Consider the following 20,790-nt stretch of genomic DNA (forward strand, 5'->3'; position numbering starts at 1 on the left):
TGTTTCCTGTCACTGTGGGCTTCACAGCACAGTAGTACACAGCAGAGTCTGTCACTGCAGCAGAGGAGATCTGAAGGTCCATTTGTCTGTTATTATCAACTGCTTTTACATTTAATCCTGAGACTGGATTTAATATTTTCACTCCTGTTCCCGAGTGAGAGATCAGGAACTCTGGGGATTTTCCAGGATATTGTCGATACCAGAATAAATAATCATTCCCATCAGCAGCTTTGGAGTATCTATAGGACAGAGTAACAGTGCTGCCTTCTACACTGAACACTTCTTTGTTGGTTGGAGTGAGATCTTCACAGCTGACACCTAAAGGAACAGAAACATATTTGATTCTTTTATAAATCATCACAATTCAAATGTATTTCTTTAAACACACAGATTGTAACGTACCTGTTAGAATGGTGAGAATCAGTAAAGAAAGTGCATAATAGTCCAAAGACAACATGTTGAATGAAGGTAAAGTTTATGGTTTGTGTGCTGAACTCTGTTGAATGTGGAGGTTTCTCTCTCTTCTAGTTCAGTAACAGCTCAGCTCCTCCCTGAATCTCTCCTCCTCCTCTCTGATCTGGGTTTGAACTTCTCTCACTTCCTCCTGCTTTACACACTAGTAGCAGCATTTTCACTTTCAGGTGGGAGCTCATATTTCATCAGGCTGCAGCTTCCCTGCATCACTGAATTGGGATAATCTGAAAATGGATGGATGATTAATTAGTGTTAAGTGGCTGAAATGAAAAGAATAATTAGTCTAAACAAAAATACACTGCTAAAAAAAATAAAGGGAACACAAAAATAAGGCATGCTAGATCTAAATGGATGAAATATTCTTATTAAATACTTTGTTCTTTACATAGTTGAATGTGCTGACAACAAAAATCCCACAAAACAATTATCATTGGAAATCAAATTTAGCAACCCATAGAGGTCTGGATTATGACTCACACTCAAAATCGAAACACACTACAGGCTGATCAAACTTTGATGTAATGTCCTTAAAACAAGTCAAAATGATGCTCAGTAGTGTGTGAGACCTCCACGTGCCTGTATGACCTCCCTACATACAAGCACGTGGCCTGGGCATGTTCCTGATGAGGTGGCGGATGGTCTCCTGAGGGATCTCCTCCCAGACCTGGACTAAAACATCTGCCAACTCCTGGACAGTCTGTGGTGGATGGAGTGAGACATGATGTCCCAGATGTGCTCAACTGGATTCAGGTCTAGAGAACGGACAGGCCAGTCCATAGCATCAGTGCCTTCATCTCACAAGAATTGCTGACACACTCCAGCCACATGAGGTCTAGCATTGTCTTAAATTAGGAGGAACCCAGGGCCAACCGCACCAGCATATGGTCTCACATGGGTGTGAGGATCTCGGTACCTAATGGTGGTCATGTTACCTCTGGCGAGTACATTTACTGACGGCGCAGGTAGCGGTCCTGCTGCTGGGTTGTTGCCCTCCTACGGCCTCCTCCACATCTCCTGATGTACTGGCCTGTCTCTCGTGGTAACGCCTCCATTCTCTAGACATTACGCTGATAGACAAAGCAAACCTTCATGCCACAGCTCGCATTGATGTGCCATCTTGGATGAGCTACACTACCTGAGCCACTTGTGTGGGTTGTAGACTCCATCTCATGCCACCAATAGAGTGAAATCACTGCCAGCATTCAAAAGTCACCAAAACATCAGCCAGAAAGCATAGCTACTGAGAAGTGGTCTGTGGTCACCACCTGCAGAACCACTCCTTTATTGGGGATGTCTTGCTACTTGCCTATAATTTCCACCTGTTGTCTGTTACATTTGCACCAGAGCATGTGAAATTGATTGCCAATCAGTGTTGGTTCCTAAGTGGACATTTTGATTTCACAAAAGTGTGATTGACTTCAAGTTACATTGTGTTGTTTAAGTGTTCCCTTTATTTTTTTTAATAAAAAAAAGGTCTGATAATGATCAGAGGGAGACTCTGACAAGGGTGGAGGGAACATATGGGAACACCGCTGAGGGCAACTAACAAAATGATCAAGAGGAAGACAAATAAAACACAAGAAACAGAGCAGCAGTTCCCAAAATAAAACAGGAAGAGGAACATAACAGAATGAGGAGACAAGATTAACTTGACACAACTAAACAGGGAAACAAGACCAGCATGGAGACAGGACACAGAGAGACAGACAAGGGGACAAGACTGAGGAAACAGAAAAGGGAACAGGAAAGGAAAACAATCAACCTGAAGTCCTCTATCACTAACTAGAGACACAAATACTACGACCAGTGTTGGGTAAGTTACTTTAAATTAGTAACTTAGTTACATTACTAGTTACTTCTCTAAAAAAGTAACTCAGTTACTTCAAGTTACTCGTTACTTTCAAAGTAACTAGTTACTAGGGAAAGTAACTTTGGTTTTACTCAGAATTCTCTTGTTAATGTGTTGCTTCCGTAACTGGATACCCAGCCAGATTGCCAGTCTTCTAGCTTGCTTACTTGCCACAAGTGCACTGTGCCACCTACCAACAGAAAGGAGAAAATAATGTGCACATTTCCACGAGAGAAATCCCACGCCTGGACCGTCGTTGACCGCCGCCATGATTCTAGCCTGCTTTTTACATCCAACACAAAAACTGCAGTCGTGGTGGTTTTGATTGTACTCAGAACTTGGAAATTCTGCCTTCTGAATAGGAAGATGTAGGTAACACCAGACTGCAGATGAGCTGCATACAGAGCTGGACTGGGACAAAAAAATCGTCCCGGGCATTTTGACTAGAGACCGGCCCACCATTATAGGAAAAATCATAAAGCCTTTGAATGAAAATAAACACTGTTGTGACAGTGATGTACACTGTTCTGATGGTATATATGTATCAATCTATCAATTGTTTGTTGTAAGACTCGGATAATTATTTTTTTAAAAGCGAGACATTTTAAATGAGAATAATAAAGAAAAGTATTTCCTTGTCCCCCCCTTTCCCTGTTAATGCCCTACCTGGCCCCCTGGCATCACTTTGCTAGACCCGCCCCTGCACAGTTACCAGCTGTCAGCTACTTAGAAACAGATCCTGGTGTTATTTGTCTCTCAGAAACAGTTCATAACTTCCCTTCAACTCATCCATGTGACCTAAAAGGTAAACCTGTTTCTCCATCACCTGTTCAGCTCTGATGATTCAGTAAGGACATCTCCTGGTTTACAGCTGTGGCTCCAGCAAACATCAGCTGATACTAGAAATTAATATTAAATAAATTCTAACAACAGCTGATCAAGCTTAAACGTGCTGCTGTTGTTTAACGCGACATCCGCTGGTTTCCTCTTTCTGGCGCAAAGTGGGCGATAAATAAACAAGAGAGAAAAGCTGATCAGCTGATCATTGATCAGTTTCGTGATTGAAGTAGAAACGGGAGAGAATGAGAGAAGAAGAGGCAGCTGTGCAGCTCCAGCTTTGTGTCTTTTTCATTGTAGCTGAAGTCCGGGACAAACTGTGTTCCTTTTCACCTCAGTACGAAACGCGTAATATTTTCTCTGAATACCAGACGATTCTGTTTTTTACGGGACGGTTGGCAACTCTAATAATTAACCGTATGAACAAAATAAAGTTCAACATCAGTAACATAGCACCCACACAGCTGTATAGAAACTCCGTCATGCTAGCTAGCACGCAGTACGAAAATGTCAGCATACCGAAAATAAACTCCACCTAAACTTGGTTTATATCTGACCCAGATAGACTGCAGGTCATAACTTCTTACCTGAAGTTCAGTTCCCCTGACACGCGGACCGAACTTCTTACCTGAAGTTCAGTTCACCTGACACGCGGACCGGCGGCCGCTTCGGGTCTCTCCTCTTGCCTCCCTTTTCCTTCATCCACCTGCTGGCCTCCACCACTTGCTAATGTTATTGAATCTGTGGAAGCTCCGCGATATCCACCACACGAAGTAACGAGTAACGAGCCTATCTAAATCCCAGTAACGAGTAACGCGTTCCTGGTTTTGGCATAATAACTAGTTACCGTGCTCGTTACCACAATAATAACGTAGTTACTGTAACGCGTTAATTAATAACGCGTTAGTCCCAACACTGACTACGACAGAGACCCAACAAAGGGATCAGGAAAAGACAAAAGCACAAAGAAACCAAAACATTATCAGAAACAAGGAGCATAAACTACTGCTGGAAATCAAAAACTGATAATGAAATTGCAAAACTTAAAATCCTGATGATTCAGGGACCCTGACAGTTTCAGTGTGCAGGTAGCAGTCAGAGCCTGCTGATTTACAATGATTTAGATTTCTGGGTGACCGTGGTTCAGTTTTCATGGGTTGGGAAGCTCATCTTGTAACCAGAATGTTGCCGGTTTGATCCCCAGCTCTGTGTGTTTTGGTCGTTGTGTCCTTGGACACTTCACCTCCCGCCTACTGCTGTTGGCCAGAGGGGCCGATGGTGCAATATGGCAGCCTCGCCTCTGGCAGCTGTGGGTACAACTGTAGCTGCCTCCACCAGTGTGTGGATGTGACAGTGAATAAATAGTGGCATTGTAAAGCGCTTTATAAATGCAATCCATTATTCAGTAACATACATGTAGTGGCACAAAACAAACTGTGTGTGAGGATTCTCCCAACAGCACCCATGTCTCCAGTGTTTTTACAACTGAAACCAGAGAGAAGAAGAAGAAGAAGTGGACACTGTAGATTCTTAGGTTCACAATATATTTGCTCAGATGTGATTTTTGATCAACCTGCAAATCAGGTTCAAAATGAAGCTTTGAGATTTAAAGTGTGTTTAGACTTCAACAGTGTCACTAACAGGTCGACTAAGACCAGGCTGTGATCTCAGTCAGAGAGCACAATCAATCTGAGACTGTTAAACTGCTGAGTGGATACTTGGTACCTTAAATATGTTTTAACAGTGTCACATATTGTTGTCAGTATTTAGTAATATTTTATGTTTGGTAACAATCTGAAGACGGTTTCTTCTTGGAAAAAGATCAACGTGAGTCTGTGGTGCTCTGTCATCAACATTTTACAAAACAATTTGTTGCATGTTGACCAAAAGAAGATGAAGCCAGTCAGTGTAACCAGAAGCACGTTTCAGTCACAGTAACAGAATCAGAGGTTTAACAGTGTGTGGCTCCCTCTAGTGGATGTTGTGGAGTATTCTGTTGTCTTTGCTCCAAAGGTTTTTGTACAGAGTTTTGGTGTTTCCTGTCACTGTGGGCTGCAGAGCACAGTAGTACACAGCAGAGTCAGACAGCTGAAGCTTCTGGATCTTCAGAGGAGCTGATCTGTTGCTGGAATCCAGTGTGGATGAAAATCTCTCCTTGAACTCAGCTGCTGTGTTTCCATCATCCCTGCTAACACGACTCAGGATGAATTTGGGGCTGTTGTTTCCATCCTGTTTGTACCCGAAGAGAGAAGGAGCTGTTGAGCTGCTGTTATAGAGACAGCCAAGTGTTACTGTGCCTCCTGCAGCAGCAGTCTCTTCTCCTTTTGCTTGCAGCACGTTGTCTTTTTGTGCTCTGCATTCTGTAAAACACCAACAAACAGTATCAGTGTGCTGTTAAAGAATCATGTCAATGTTGGATTGATATCAAAGAAACAGAGTTGTGTTCATACCGAGGCACATAGCAGCCAGCAGCACTGAGATGAACAGAGGCGTCATATCTGCAGTGTAGAGTAACTGTGAGCTACAGCAAGTATAAAGAAGCTGTGATCTCTCTGTTTAGTCTTCATCAACACTAAGTTGGTGGATTAGAAGGAGGAGCCTGATCACAGTGACAGGACTCATTCACAGCCCTGTGTTATTCCCCCTGCTGACAGCTTTACACTCAGCACGTCTTTCTGCTGCTCTGCTTTGTTTATGTTCCAGGAAGCAGGTTTAACTTACAAAAGTGTCGAAAAAGAAAGAAATCATTCATGGAGCTCAAAGAGCAGAGCCTCCATTATAATCCAGTTACCTGAAGAATATGAATGTGTGTCAGTGCAGATCATGACGTTTATCTTAAAAAACAGAAGACAAAGAATAAAAGAATCTTCAGGCACACTTAAGTCTGTTGAAGCTGCTTTCTGGAATACGACCCGATTGAAAGGAAAGGAGAGCAGCAGTCATAGAAAATCACTGAAGATGTGTTGAATTTGAGACCAAGACCAACTCCAGACTGAGACTGAGAGAGTCCAGCCTCTCTCCAAGAGAATGTTTCCAGCGCCCAATCTATGCATTGAGTTGAGCCTGACTATATCTAGTTGGTACTTCTCAGCCTCATGCACTAACTCAGGCTACCTCTCCACCAGAAAGGTGACACTCCATGTCCCAATTGCTAGCCGGGTATCAGTCTGCTAGGGCCTTCGCTCCTGGCCGCCACCCGGCACACATTGCACCCAACCCCTACGGTGCTTCCTGCTGGTGGTGGGCCTCAGGAGGATATGCCCATGTCCCTTTTTCGGGCTGTGCCCAGCAAGGCCCCATGAACTAAGACCTGGCCACCAGATGCTCGCCCTCGGGCACCCTCACAGGGCCTCCAGGACAGGGCTCTGGTAACTCTATCCCAGGCATTTCATTTACTTGTTACTACCACACACCAAATCCGGTCATTCGGTAACGCACTGAAATGTTTGACTGACTAAAGTTTGTTTCTATATTTTGGTGGTGTTAACCTGGGATGGGAATCGAGAATCTGATCTCTTCAAAACTGATTCCCAGTAGTCCAGTTCCTTGAAATTGTTAGTCGATCCCACTTATCTGTTGTTGCATTACACTACAATCAGCTGATTTCAGTTTGTGTGCTAGAGAAGGAAATGGTGGTGCAGTCTGCAGTGTGGATATGCACATTACTTTTATTTTTATTGCACAAAAGGACAAGAACACGATGGCATAGTGGAAACCACATCCAGGACAAAAACAGCTGCATTATGCCACTAACACAATCTCAGCTCCTTTCAAGCACCTGCACAGACAGCATGCTAACTAAGCTAGCCAAGAATCCAGTGCGATGCTAAAGCTACTGTAAGTGAATGCTGACCCCAGCCCAGCAGCCAGACCCTGAACTTTAACAGGTGAACTGATGAGCAGTCAGGCTGCAGCCTCTGTTTTCTACAGTAGAATCACTGTGGTGATCACTTTGAAGTCTCTTTGTGCTGGTTTTCATCTTTGCTTTGTGCCTTGTGTTCATACCTGAATGTAACTAACATGTAAACATGGTTTTGATCAAATGTGCCCTGATAGAAAAAAACCCTAAGAATTGTTAGTTTTAACAGTTATACTTGGTTGAATAAACCATATATTCAGCAGTTAAAGGGTTCTGAAGCACGCATGCACTGCTCTCAGCCAATGAGCTGCTGCAAAAGGGTGCATTCCACAGGAAGATATGTCTGTGAAGGTTCTCAGTCATCCAGGTCAACGTAATCTAAGGAGCTTAGAAAGAAAAGTGTCTGGACTTCTTTAAGTTGCTTGAAGACGTTTCACCTCTCATCCGAGAAGCTGATTAAATCTGGGACTCTCCACCATTTGACTCTAGAACTGAAGAAGCTTCTCAGATGAGAGGTGAAACGTCTTCAAGCAACTTAAAGAAGTCCAGATGCTTTTCTGTCCAAGCTCCTTAGATTCCACAGGAAAGAGTAGGAGAGAGGAGGTGGTCATATCGAGAATAAGATTTGGACATACTGGTTTGAACACTACACTATTCATGATAGGGATTCATAATACAGTAAAATGTGACTACTCTGAAAATGAAAGTAGATCTTATTGATTTACTGCAAAAGGAATCTAGAAGTAAAAGTCATCAGGTCTTATTCCATTTTTTTAAAAGAGTGTAAATTGCTTGGGAGGATTTGAGTTGTTTTCTTTTTTGTTTTGTTTTTTTGAACAATGTTCCAGTCACACTCCAGACCAGTACGTGGCGGTAATGCACCATTCAGTTGTTTGAAGAAGAGTTGCTGTGTCCAAATTCAGGGGAAGGATGCTCCGAAGAATCCTACCTACGTAGGTAGGATTCTTCGATGGCCGCAAAGAATGGAAGAGAGCGGCTGTGAAATTGGACAGCCTTCTAGCCTTCGTTCAAGTCCGCCCTTACTTCCACGCTTTTCCAGTTGCTAGCACCTGTTAAGGTAGTGTTTATTTTCTGATTATTTTGTTTATGTATTTTTATAAAAGGCCAGCTTTGACTCACAAACCAATTGCTTAGCCAGACTGGAGCTGTGCAGAACAGGAAGTCTTATGCTCCAGAGGCAGTACATTAAATACAGGAAACAGATGCAGACAGAAAATGTGGAACTAAGCAACACACACACACACACACACACCAAGTAGGGGCAGAGGTAAAGACTTGTTTTGATCAAAACTGTGTGGCATGTAAGTGTGCTAAAATAACATGAGGAGACGTTTTTGCAGCTGTAGGGCAGACATGTAGTATTGAAATAGATCAAGTGACTGTTTAGTAGAGGAGGAGGGAGCAGATTATAACAGATGATATGCTGGTAATGCTTTGGATCTGCAGAGGCTTAGACTTGCACATCTCCTTTTCCGGAAATGAATAAATAAAAGAAAGAAAGCACGGCAGCTGCAACAAAAATCCCAGGCCACTTTGAACTTGCTGTCCCCTTACACACACACACACACACACACTCCCCTGGACTTTTGGATGTTTTACTTTAAGGACTTTCACGGACTCTAGGTACAGTGGGTACGGAAAGTGTTCAGACCCCCTTAAAATTGTCACTCTTTGCTATATTGCTGCCATTTGCTAAAATCATTTAGGTTCATTTTCCCTCATTAATGTACACACAGCACCCCATATTGACAAAAAAAACCCACAGAATATTTGACATTTTTGCAGATTTATTAAAAAAGAAAAAGTGAAATATCACATGGTCCTAAGCAGTGTTGGGACTAACGCGTTATTAAGTAACGCGTTACAGTAACTACATTATTATTGTGGTAACGAGCACAGTAACTAGTTATTATGCCAAAATCAGGAACGCGTTACTCGTTACTGGGATTTAGATAGGCTCGTTATTCGTTACTTCATGTGGTGGCTATCGCGGAGCTTCCACAGTAACATTAGCAAGTGGTGGAGGCCAGCAGGTGGATGAGAGAAAGTGGAGGCAAGAGGAGAGACCCGAAGCGGCCGCCGGTCCCCGTGTCAGGTGAATTGAACTTCAGGTAAGAAGTTATGACCTGCAGTCTATCAGGCTCAGATATAAACCAAGTTTAGGTGGAGTTTATTTTCGTTATGCTGACTTTTTCGCACTGCGTGCTAGCTAGCATGACGGAGTTTCTATACAGCTGTGTGGGTGCTATGTTACTGATGTTGAACTTTATTTTGTTCATAAGGTTAATTATTAGAGTTGCCAACCGTCCCGTAAAAAACAGAATCGTCTCGTATTCAGAGAAAATATTACGCGTTTCGTACTGAGGTGAAAAGGAACACAGTTTGTCCCGGACTTCAGCTACAATGAAAAAGACACAAAGTTGGAGTTATTCTGTGTTTACGCTGTCAGCTGCCTCTTCTTCTCTCATTCTCTCCTCTCCTGTTTCTACTTCAATCACAAAACTGATCAATGATCAGCTGATCGGCTTTTCTCTCTTGTTTATTTATCCCCACTTTGCGCCAGAAAGAGGAAACCAGCGGATGTCGCGCTAAACAACAGCAGAATGTTTAAGCTTGATCAGCTGTTGTTAGAATTTATTTAATATTACTTTCTAGTATCAGCTGATGTTTGCTGGAGCCACAGCTGTAAAAGCTGCTGGTCATGATATCAGTTTGGTTATCTGGTGAGAGGGAAACATGAAGATGAAACCAGGAGATGTCCTTACTGAATCATCAGAGCTGAACAGGTGATGGAGAAACAGGTTTACCCTTTAGGTGACATGAATGAGTTGAAGTTATGAACTGTTTCTGAGAGACAAATAACACCAGGATCCTTTTCTAAGTAGCTGACAGCTGGTAACTGTGCAGGGGCGGATCTAGCAAAGTGATGCCAGGGGGCCAGGTAGGGCATTAACAGGGAGAGGGGGGCACAAAGAAATACTTTTCTTTATTATTCTCATTTAAAATGTCTAGCTTTTAATAAATAATTATCTGAGTCTTACAACAAATGATTGATAGATTGATACATATATACCATCAAGACAGTGTACATCACTGTCACAGCTAGGGATGGGTACCGGTGGCACCGGTTCTGACATAAACGGTAGTAACCAGACCGAAAAGCAGCGCACATTTCGGTGCTTTTTTTTTCCTGAGCCAATTCTAGCCAATCATTTTACGTTTCCGAGGATAGTAGGCGGGGCCAGGTACGTACGTTCTTTTAGAGCAGAGCTACAGATTAAAAACACCCAAGGCGAAGCGGTCAAAAGTCTGGCTGTACTTCACAGCAAAAGATGCAAACTCAGCAGCCTGCAACAAGTGCTTTAAGCTGATACTGTGATACTGTCAAAGGAGGTAACACCTCGAATCTGATGAAACACCTGGCGACGCATAGCGTTTTTTTTAAAAGCCGAGAAATGCGCCGTGTTTGATAGCGTACTGCGAGACCTCACACCGTGCACATCTACTGCGGGTGTGGTGCCTGTTATCGGACCTGGAGTTAGCAACATCCCCCAAAAACCCGAAGAGGAGAGTCCTGGCCCCTAGCCCTGCCAGTGTAGCAGAAATGATGAGGATGATGATGCAGCAGCAGCCGTTCTTCTCTGCGTGAGTAGCTTCATGTTGTTCGTGTGTAATTAACGTTGAGTAGGCTAACCACGTTATTACATTAATGCATGTAAGGTGAACTAGCAAACACCGTCATAGTTTCATGCGGCTGTCTTCTTGTTTGATGGCAGATACTCCCTTCACCCTGGCAAAAAAGGCTAAAATGACCAAAGAAAAAGTGGAAAACAGCTAAACATGAGAGGTTTTTGGACAAAGTTTGTGTTTTTTCCATTGTTTAAGCACTGCTTCCAGCCAAGAGTGATACCATATATGCCCTATAGCTGCAGAAAAGGCTAACATTGTTATCTTTTTACAAAAGAAACAGCTGAACATGAGAGGTTTTTGGACCAATTTTGTGTTCTCCATTCTTTAAGCACCGGTTTGAGCACCGTTTAAGCACCGGCACCGTTTCAAAAGTACCGGTTTGGCACCGGTATCGGATAAAACCTAAACGATACCCATCCCTAGTCACAACAGTGTTTGTTTTCATTCAAAGGCTTTATGATTTTTCCTATAATGGTGGGCCGGTCTCTAGTCAAAATAGATTTTTTTGTCCCAGTCCAGCTCTGGATGCAGCTCATCTGCAGTCTGGTGTTACCTACATCTTCCTATTCAGAAGGCAGAATTTCTGAGTTCTGAGTACAATCAAAAGCACCACGACTGCAGTTTTTGTGTTGGATGTAAAAAGCGCACATGACGCTGTGACGTAGGCTAGAATCATGGCGGCAGTCGACGATGGTCCAGGCGTGGGATTTCTCTCGTGGAAGTATGCACATTATTTTTTCCTTTCTGTTGGTAGGTGGCACAGTGCACTTGTGGCAAGTAAGCAAGCTAGAAGACTGGCAATCTGGCTGGGTATCCAGTTACGGAAGCAACACATTAACAAGAGAAGTCTGAGTAAAACCAAAGTTACTTTCCCTAGTAACTAGTTACTTTGAAAGTAACGAGTAACTTGAAGTAACTGAGTTACTTTTGATGAAAGTAACTAGTAATGTAACTAAGTTACTAATTTAAAGTAACTTACCCAACACTGGTCCTAAGTATTCAGACCCTTTGCTCAGTATTTAGTAGAAGCACCTTTTTGATCTAAAACCATGAGTCTTTTTGGGAAAGATGCAACAAGTTTTTCACACCTGGATTTGGTGATCCTCTGCCATTCCTGCTTGCAGATCCTCTCCAGTTCTGACAGGTTCGAGGGTAAACGCTGATGGACAGCCATTTTTAGGTCTCTCCAGAGATGCTCAATTTGGTTTAAGTCAGGGCTCTGGCTGAACCATTCAAGAACTGTTACGGAGTTGTTGTGAAGCCACTGCTTCGTTATTTTATTAATTTATTTATTTTTAATGAAAAAAACAAAAACAGCAAAAAAAAAAAAAGAAAAAAAACCAACCAACCAAACAAACAAACACAATACGCACTGACAATAACATAATGGCACAGTGAAACCCTCAGATCTGCCCGGTCTGGGGGAGTTCCCCTCCACCTCTTTACAGGTCCCATGTCATCAGGTTTTTGCTAACGTCCACGCAGCACTTTACAGTCCATCCCTGGTGATATTCGGAAGGGTATTTCCAGTCTCTTTTATGAGCTGCCTTCTAAAAAACAGTGACCACGTCCTTAGCAGGCCTTCCTTCTTCCAGTAGTTGCGTGAAAATACTTAGTTAAGCTCTGGTTATATAACCCACCACCCATCATCCCACATTACCACCTTCAACAAATCTCTCCCACTTCCTCCAGTTTTTATGAAATTGGTCCATTTTGAGATTAAAAAAAATGTAAGTTTTTCCATTCTATATATTTCCTCCATTATTCCTATCTTTCTTTGTTGGGGGCTCTTTCTCCAGCCACCTCCTGGTAAGCGCTTTTTTGCCCGCTCCCAACAGGATGTTTATCAAATATTTGTCCCTTAAGGAGGCTGCTGACGGGATATCGCCCAAATACAAAGTACAGAAATCCAAATTTAATTTGAGACCAGTCACCAAGTAAATTGATTCGACCACTTCACTCCAGTATGGTTGGATTATTGGGCATTTCCAAAATATATGAAAATGATCTGCCATGTTTTCCCCACAGTTTCTCCAGCAGTATCCATCTGACAGCTGACCTTTTTGTTTGTATTTTATTTTGGGTGTTATAAAAAACCTAATAAAATTTTTCCACGTGAATTCCCTCCAATAACCCAAACTAGTAGTTTCCATCTGTGTTCTACATATATTTAACCAACTGTCCTCTGATATGTTGATTTTAGCCTCCGTCTCCCATTTAATTTTAATATAATTGGTTGATTGATCCTTAAATGATTGTAAGTTCCAATAAAGTTTAGCAATCAATTTATTTTTACCTGGAGACAGCGTTTGCTCTGTAATCTGCCTTTGGTGGCTTTTTGGCAGCAACTGTGACATTCAGCAGTTGCATCATTTTTTCGACACACACAACAAAGCTATTGACTACACTACACACTAACTACACACTCCAAATATCATAAATCTCTCACATCACAATGTGTATGCTAGCGGCTAATGTAGCTAACAAATTACCAACATAGTGCCGTTACATGTTGTAGAAATATAAAAATTTGTTTGTTTGGGGTCTTAGGGTTTTTGTTTTTTTGTTTTTATAAATAGGAGCAATGTGGTTGTATTTACCTTAATTTAAGGAGTCATCAGTGGGAGCAGCCGGGCTACATGAAAACTAAAGGGCGGCGATTTCGCGGTCACGTCCAGCAGGTGTATGGGCAGGAGAGTAATGTAGATGCTCTACCTCAAGTAACTACTGCGCAGACTCTGACAATAACTTGGACCCACCTTAACTGCAATCCTTCAACATTTGTAAATGCACTAATAAAAAACAAAATCAGCTATAAGTTACATCCAACCCTGGGTCGCTGTTTTTCTCACAATCTCTTGAGATTCTGTAAAGAAAAGCCGATTCAAAAAAAAAAAAAAAAAAAGAGAGCTCTCAGTCTATCATCATCACCTTTTCCTCATTTCCTTTTTGTCCCTCCAGAACTCCCACAGCAGCCTGTCTGTAAGGACGAGGAGGTTCTCCCTGAGCCGCAGCTCTGGAACCAGGAGAGGAACTCTCTGCACCAGGAGGAACCAGAACTTCCACATATTAAAGAGGAACAGGAGGAACTCTGCACCAGTCAGGAGGGTGAGCAGGTTGGACTCAAGGAGGAGACTGATACCTTTATGGTGACTGCTGCTGAGGAAAGAGACCACCATGACCCAGAAGCAAACAGTAACCAGCTCCCTTCTCAAACCTCTCCTATAGATGAGAGCCAAAATCACGGAGGAAGTAGGAATTTAGACTCAGGGACAAATAGTAACTTAGAAAGTCAGAGTAATTCTGACACAGGTAAAGAGTCTTTAACATGTAATCTTTGTGGAAAATCCTTTAAGAATAAGTACAATATGACTCGACATCAGAGAATCCACACAGGTGAGAAGCCATATTCTTGTGAAACGTGTGGGAAAAAGTTTGGTATGTCATCAATACTTAAAGGCCATTTGATTACCCATACAGGTGAGAAACCGTATTCTTGTAAAATATGTGGGAAAACTTATACGCGAAGCAGTGGTGTGACTGTACACATGCGAATGCATACAGGTGAAAGACCGTACCATTGTAAAACATGCAGGAAAGTGTTCTCAAGTAGTAGTCATTTATCGGCACACAGAAGAATCCACACAGGTGAGAGACCGTATAATTGTAAAACATGTGGGAAAATGTTCAAATCTAGCAGTCATATATGGCGCCACATGAAAACGCACACGGGTGAGAGACCGTATCATTGCAAAACATGTAGGAAAATGTTCACATCTAGCAGTCATTTATGGCGCCACATGAAAACTCACACAGGTGACAAGTCGTAGTCTTGAAACATTTAGAGAACAATGTCCGAGAAGCCAAGCGTGGAAGAATATCTGAGAATTTATACAGGTTCACAGGAGTGCTTTCAGAGTTTAGATACCTTTAAATACCATGTTTATCATGTATAAGGCAGATTTAACCCTGTAAGACTACGGACTACGCACCATTACGGACTACAAACCCAGGGACACTGCGCCGATCAACGCCGACTCTGCATTCACCAATGAGCTGAACCAGTTCTACGCCCGTTTCGAGGTTAGCCAGGCGGCTAATGCCATCTACCGCTGGACTACCGAGGACAATGACGTCATCAACGAGAGACCGGTGACCAGCTTCGCGGAGCATGACGTCCGAGCGGCATTGAGGAGAGTGAACATAAGGAAAGCGGCGGGGCCAGACGGCATCACCGGCCGTCTGCTGCGCTGCTGTGCTGACCAGCTAGCAGGTGTGTTCACTTACATCTTCAACGAGTCTCTGGCGAAGTCTGTGGTCCACCATCATCCCGGTGCCCAAGAACAGCAAACCCTCATCCCTGAACGATTACCGGCCAGTTGCACTGACCTCGGTAGTCATGAAGGTGTTTGAGAGGCTGCTGAAGAACATCATCTCCTCCTCCATCCCAGACTCCACAGATCCGCTCCAGTTCGCCTACCGACCCAACAGATCCACTGAAGACGCCATCGCCCATGTCCTGCACACCACCCTCAGCCACGTGGACAAGAAACAGGGTAACTATGTGAGAATGCTGTTTGTTGATTACAGTTCAGCGTTTAACACAATAGTGCCCAGCAGACTGTTCACAAAGCTGAGGGACCTGGGACTCAACAACCGTCTGTGTGCATGGGTGTTGGACTTCCTCACCGGCAGAACTCAGGTGGTGAGGGTGGGTGGGTGTGTCTCCGACAGCATCACCATCAACACAGGAGCACCACAGGGGTGTGTCCTCTCGCCACTGCTCTACTCCCTCTACACTTCGGACTGTGTGGCCACCCACGGCTCCAACACCATTGTGAAGTTTGCTGACGACACAGTGGTGTTGGGTGCCATCTCCAACAGCAATGAGGCGGCCTACATGGACGAAGTGAAGAATTTGGCATCATGGTGCCAGGACAACCACCTCCAGCTGAACGTCAGCAAGACCAAGGAGCTGGTGGTGGACTTCAGAAGGAGTCAGCACAGAGACTACAAGCCCATTTTCATCAATGGAGCTCCAGTGGAGAGGGTGCAGTCCTTCAAATATCTTGGTGTCCACATCTCCTCAGACCTGACATGGGCTGCCCACATTCAGGTCCAGACCAAGAAGGCTAGGCAGCGCCTGTATCACCTCCGACAACTAAGGAAGTTCAGGGTCTCTCCAAAGAGCCTCAGGATCTTCTATACAGGCGCTGTGGAGAGCATCCTCACACAGAACATGACAGCGTGGTTTGGGAACAGCTGTGTGAAGGACCAAAAAGCTCTCCAGAGAGTGATCCGTACAGCAGAACGCTGCTGCAGGATTGCTCTCCCCCCACTTCAGGACACCTACACCAGGAGATGCCGGACTAGAGCAACGCAGATACTGAAGGACCCGTCCCATCCTGGCAACAAACTGTTCCAACTTCTACAATCTGGTAGAAGGTTCCGCATCATCCGGGCAAGGACAGAGAGACTCAAGAAGAGCTTCTATCCTCAAGCCATCCGGACCCTAAACCAACACCCCCCCCCCCCCCCCCCCCACACACACACACACACACACACCCGCCATCTCACATCATCTATAATTGACTGAGACTCTCCTCCAGACACTCAATTCCTTTAACTTCCTTTAACTTTAAATATGTTTATATTGTCCATTCTGTAAAATAGTCAGATGTCTATTCATATTAATGTACAGAATTCACCTGCTGCTGCTTCTACTGCACATTCACCCAATGTATATACTATATATATATATTTATAATGTTATTCCTCTACCCCCCCCCCCCCCCCCCCATGTTTTTGCACATGTCGAGGATCGTGTCAGGATACATTTCTCTGTGTGTTATACTTGTATAACTATGCATGTGACAGATAAAGAACCTTGAACCCTTGAACTTGAAGACCCAATCCATCAAAAATAACCAGAATATTCTAAATAGAAGTTGTTTTTTTTGGGGGGGGGGGGGCTGAGATGTTTAATAACCCTTATAACAAAATCCACATTTTTAATGTCATGTTGTTTATGATATATAATAGAAATATACTTTTTCTTTCACTTTTGATACATTTGATGTTTTTGTTTTGATGAGATAGAGGTCTTAAAAACTAATGTAGGAAATATGATACAAAGGGTATTATAGGGTTAATCTGTTCTCATCAAATTCGTCAATGAAAATATGGTGACTGTCAAAAAATGAATTTTAGCTGTTTTATTTATTTATATATTTCTCTGTGGCAAAGTTGAAACTCAATTTGAAGTACAACGTTCTGGAACGGCCATCTCAGTCCCCAGACCTGAATATTATTGAAATCTGTGGTGTGAGTTAAAGAGAGCTGTCCATGCTTGGAAGCCATCAAATCTAAATGAACTAGAGATGTTCTGTAAAGAGGAATGGTCCAAAATGCCTTCAACCACAATCCAGACTCTCATTGGAAGCTACAGGAAGCGTTTAGAGGCTGTAATTTCTGCAAAAGGCAGATCTACCAAATATTGATTTCATTTCTTTTTTGTGGTGCCCAAATTTATGCACCTGCCTGATTTTGTTAAAACAATTATTGCACACTTTCTGTAAATCCAATAAACTTCATTTCACTTCTCAAATATCTCTGTGTGTGTCTCCTATATGATATATTTAACTGACATTTTTTATTGTAATAACAAAAGATTTATACAGGAAAATAATGACTATTAACAAGGTTGCTCAAACTTTTGCATCTCACTGTATCGCTTTTGGTTATTCCATTCATTAAGGATGACATATTTTTTCTTTTTTGTTTTTTGTTGTTTTTTAACTTTTGAGTTTTGTAAGAATCTAGGCGTGTTGTGCTGATGGTATCATCAGGTTGGGTAGGCAGGATCAGTATGGGGGAGGGTCTTTGTTTTGTTGTGTTTTATGTATACTGCAGTAACTAATGGATGAATATTTTGACAGTAGTAAAGCAGAAAGTTTCGAGGGGATGATTGTGTCCCTTGGAATCCTCCAGCCTTGCTCAAAGACCTCGTTCCTGTAGCTGCACAGGTGTTTCTCTGCTCGTCAGCACAGTGTGAGGAAAAGGTGTTTTTCCTGCATCATGGGGACCTTCCAGAGCTCATCTTTCATCCAGCACCACTTTACAAGAGAGGGTTTAAAAAAATGGACTAAAATAGACTAGGGTTAAATGAAGATAATGGTTTACTTACATTGTACTTGTATCCTTTCTAACCGTTGAATAGATTTTTATAGGTTACTTCTGTTAGCTTCTGCATGCATTAAATTGAAGCCCACCGGCCATTACTTTCATTACTCGGACTCCTCCCACCTGAATGCTGTCATTATAAAGCCACTTGAGCTCGGTCCTTAAGATGTTTCAGATTAGGGATGGGCGATATGGCCAAAGTTCATATCTCGATATTCTTTAGCTGGATGGCGATATACGATACATATCTCGAAATTATTTTAAAGCCATAAAGTAAGAACAGAAAGAGTTCTTAGTCAAAGCTGTGTCCCAGATCTCACACAGGCACTTTTATTAACATACAGCGTAGATGTACATGAAAAAATTATTCAGAATTAAATTATCATCATTTATTAAATAAAAATGCTCCAAAGAGCTCACAATTGTGCAGTCAAATTGTAAACTAAAGGACTCTGAGCATAATAACAAAGACAGACAGATTTCGTAGCTGTTCTGTTTCCAAGTTCTACTGCATGACTGACAGCCTTGTGTTTGAAATCCTCTCTGTAACTGTGTCTCTTACAGGTGCAATTATACACACACAATACGGTAATATTATGTTGAATATTATTATTATTACTCCGCGAAGCTCCTGGCTGCAGTAGCTGTAATGCTCCAACAATTCATGCACCGGTGCAGCTTTGTAGCTTACCAAAGTGGTACTAAAACATTTTTGACAGATTGCTGAGCACCGTGTAGCACATAAAAAGGGTTCACAGTCAGTAACCACAACCAGAATTCATACATAAGGCGCACTGTCAATGTTTGAGAAAATGACAGGATTTTAGGTGGCGTCACTGTCAACGCGTTAGCCCGGTTTGCTCGATAACGTGTTCCTGCTGTTCAGCCCCACTCACGGCAAATCGATTTGCCATGTTAATGCAGTTATGGCCTTAACGTCATTTTAACGAGATTTACACTGCCAGCACTAAAATAGTACTCTCCAAATGTTTTCTTATTACCGACCAGCTCCTCCGTGATAGCTGCCGTGTCCATCTTGTCATTGCCTGCAGGTGAAGCGATGGGGGAGTTGTGTTCAGTGAAGGAGAGAGGCAAGGCAGAGTGACGTTGCGTAGAGACAAAAGTGGACGAAGGAGGCTCCACAAGTATATTTATAACGTAACATAGACTTTGTTGATATAAACGATATTGCCACATCTCATATCTCGATATATTAAAAAAAAAAAACTCAATATATCGCCTAGTCCTAATTCAGACTGAATATCTGGCCCTATAGCTCCGTAAATATGGACTCTCAGAAGTGGAACTTATGGAATGATGGATGAAAGTCCCTATAATATTTGGTTGTCAAATCTCTGATACAGAGGCTGACATTTGAGTTCCAGCTGCTCATATATATCGTGAAGTTCAGACCTCATAAACTGTTTAATCAACCATTTTATTATTGTAAATTAAAAGAAATGTGGAAAGGCTGACAGTCATGTGGTGAGTGTGTAGATTTCTGTATGTAGTGGAGGTCTGAAAAAGAACAAAGAGACGACTGAACTTTTCTTACTAGGTCTTTTTCCACAATCCACAATGGTAACAGGTGTGCCTCCTCTCACCACCTGCCTCACAACCTTCCTAATCCTACACAAGCCCAAAAAGGGCAAAGGCCTGAGTGGGCGGGGTTATTTGGGAAGTGGTGAAGATTATTGTGTACAAGGCACATAATAATCTGTAAAACAGTCCAAATCACAACGATGTTTTCACATTTACTAAAGTTTGAATGTGAAAAAAACAAACATTTTTTTTCATCTGTTACTTTGAAATTCTCTGTGGAGTTTCTTTTAATATTCTTGAAATGATGGTGGCCTGTCTCATTTTCCTTGTTGAATTTTTAGAAATAACTGATCTACCTCAAGTAGTTTTAAAGATGATCAGATTTTTAAAAGATACCCCCATAAACTGCACTAAAAACAGCCATAACCCTCGTTTCAGGACCCTCAGGACTATGCAGAGTGGAACCTGACTGGCTCAAAGAAGGTGGGCAAGAAGCTGACTGAACTAAAGTGATGATGTCAGCAAAGAGACTGACCGTGTGGGAAAGTGGCAGTAATGTCTGAAATGCAGATTAGCGATTACAGACCTTCCCAAACAATCTTACACGTAAGCGTCATACTCAAAGCATTTTTTCGCTGTAAAAATGCAGAACGCTGCTGCAGGATTGCTCTCCCCCCACTTCAGGACACCTACACCAGGAGATGCCGGACTAGAGCAGCGCAGATACTGAAGGACCCGTCCCATCCTGGCAACGAACTGTTCCATCTTCTGCAATCCGACAGAAGGTTCCACATCATCCGGGCAAGGACAGAGAGACTCAAGAGGAGCTTCTATCCCCAAGCCATCCGGGCCATGATCCTCAGTGAAGGAAGCCATTTACATCCACTGTGAGCAACCATCTTTGAACAGAGGCGGTGGTTGACCCTTAGAACTGAAGAAGCTTCTCGGATGAGAGGTGAAACGTCTTCAAGCAACTTAAACAAGTCCAGACGCTTTTCTTTCCAAGCTCCTTAGAATGCTCTTTCTCTACCCCCCGCCTCTTTTTTTTTTTGCACAAGTTGAGGAGCGTGTCGGGTTACATTTCACTGTGTGTTATACTTGTATAACTATGCATGTGACAAATAAAGAACCTTGAACCTTGATCAAACAAATAAACTCAGTTGTTCGTGGCAGTTTTTTACAGCTCAGGAGCATTTCTAAACGCAAAACTTTCTTGTGATCTAAAGATCTGAAAGAGAGTATTACTTTGATACTTGGCTGCCAGCTAAATACAGAATCTACCTCAAGGTTCTATTATTTGTTTAAAGAAATAATGAATAATGAAATGTAACCTTGA

General features: G+C 42.6%; 1 protein-coding gene and 1 gene segment (V, D, J or C); one reads left to right on the forward strand and one right to left on the reverse strand.

Moving 5' to 3' along the window:
* LOC102080905 (zinc finger protein 260) overlaps nucleotides 1-20,790 on the forward strand; it is a 203,771-nt gene that overhangs the window by 68,705 nt on the left and 114,276 nt on the right. The gene's annotated exons all lie outside the window — the stretch shown is intronic.
* Nucleotides 5,008-5,842, reverse strand: LOC109195409 (T cell receptor alpha variable 19-like). The segment is given in 2 exon segments: nucleotides 5,008-5,520; nucleotides 5,611-5,842. Coding segments are annotated over 2 exon segments (435 nt in total).

This window comes from Oreochromis niloticus, linkage group LG18 (assembly GCF_001858045.2).
Source record: "Oreochromis niloticus isolate F11D_XX linkage group LG18, O_niloticus_UMD_NMBU, whole genome shotgun sequence".
NCBI classification, from domain to species: domain Eukaryota; kingdom Metazoa; phylum Chordata; class Actinopteri; order Cichliformes; family Cichlidae; genus Oreochromis; species Oreochromis niloticus.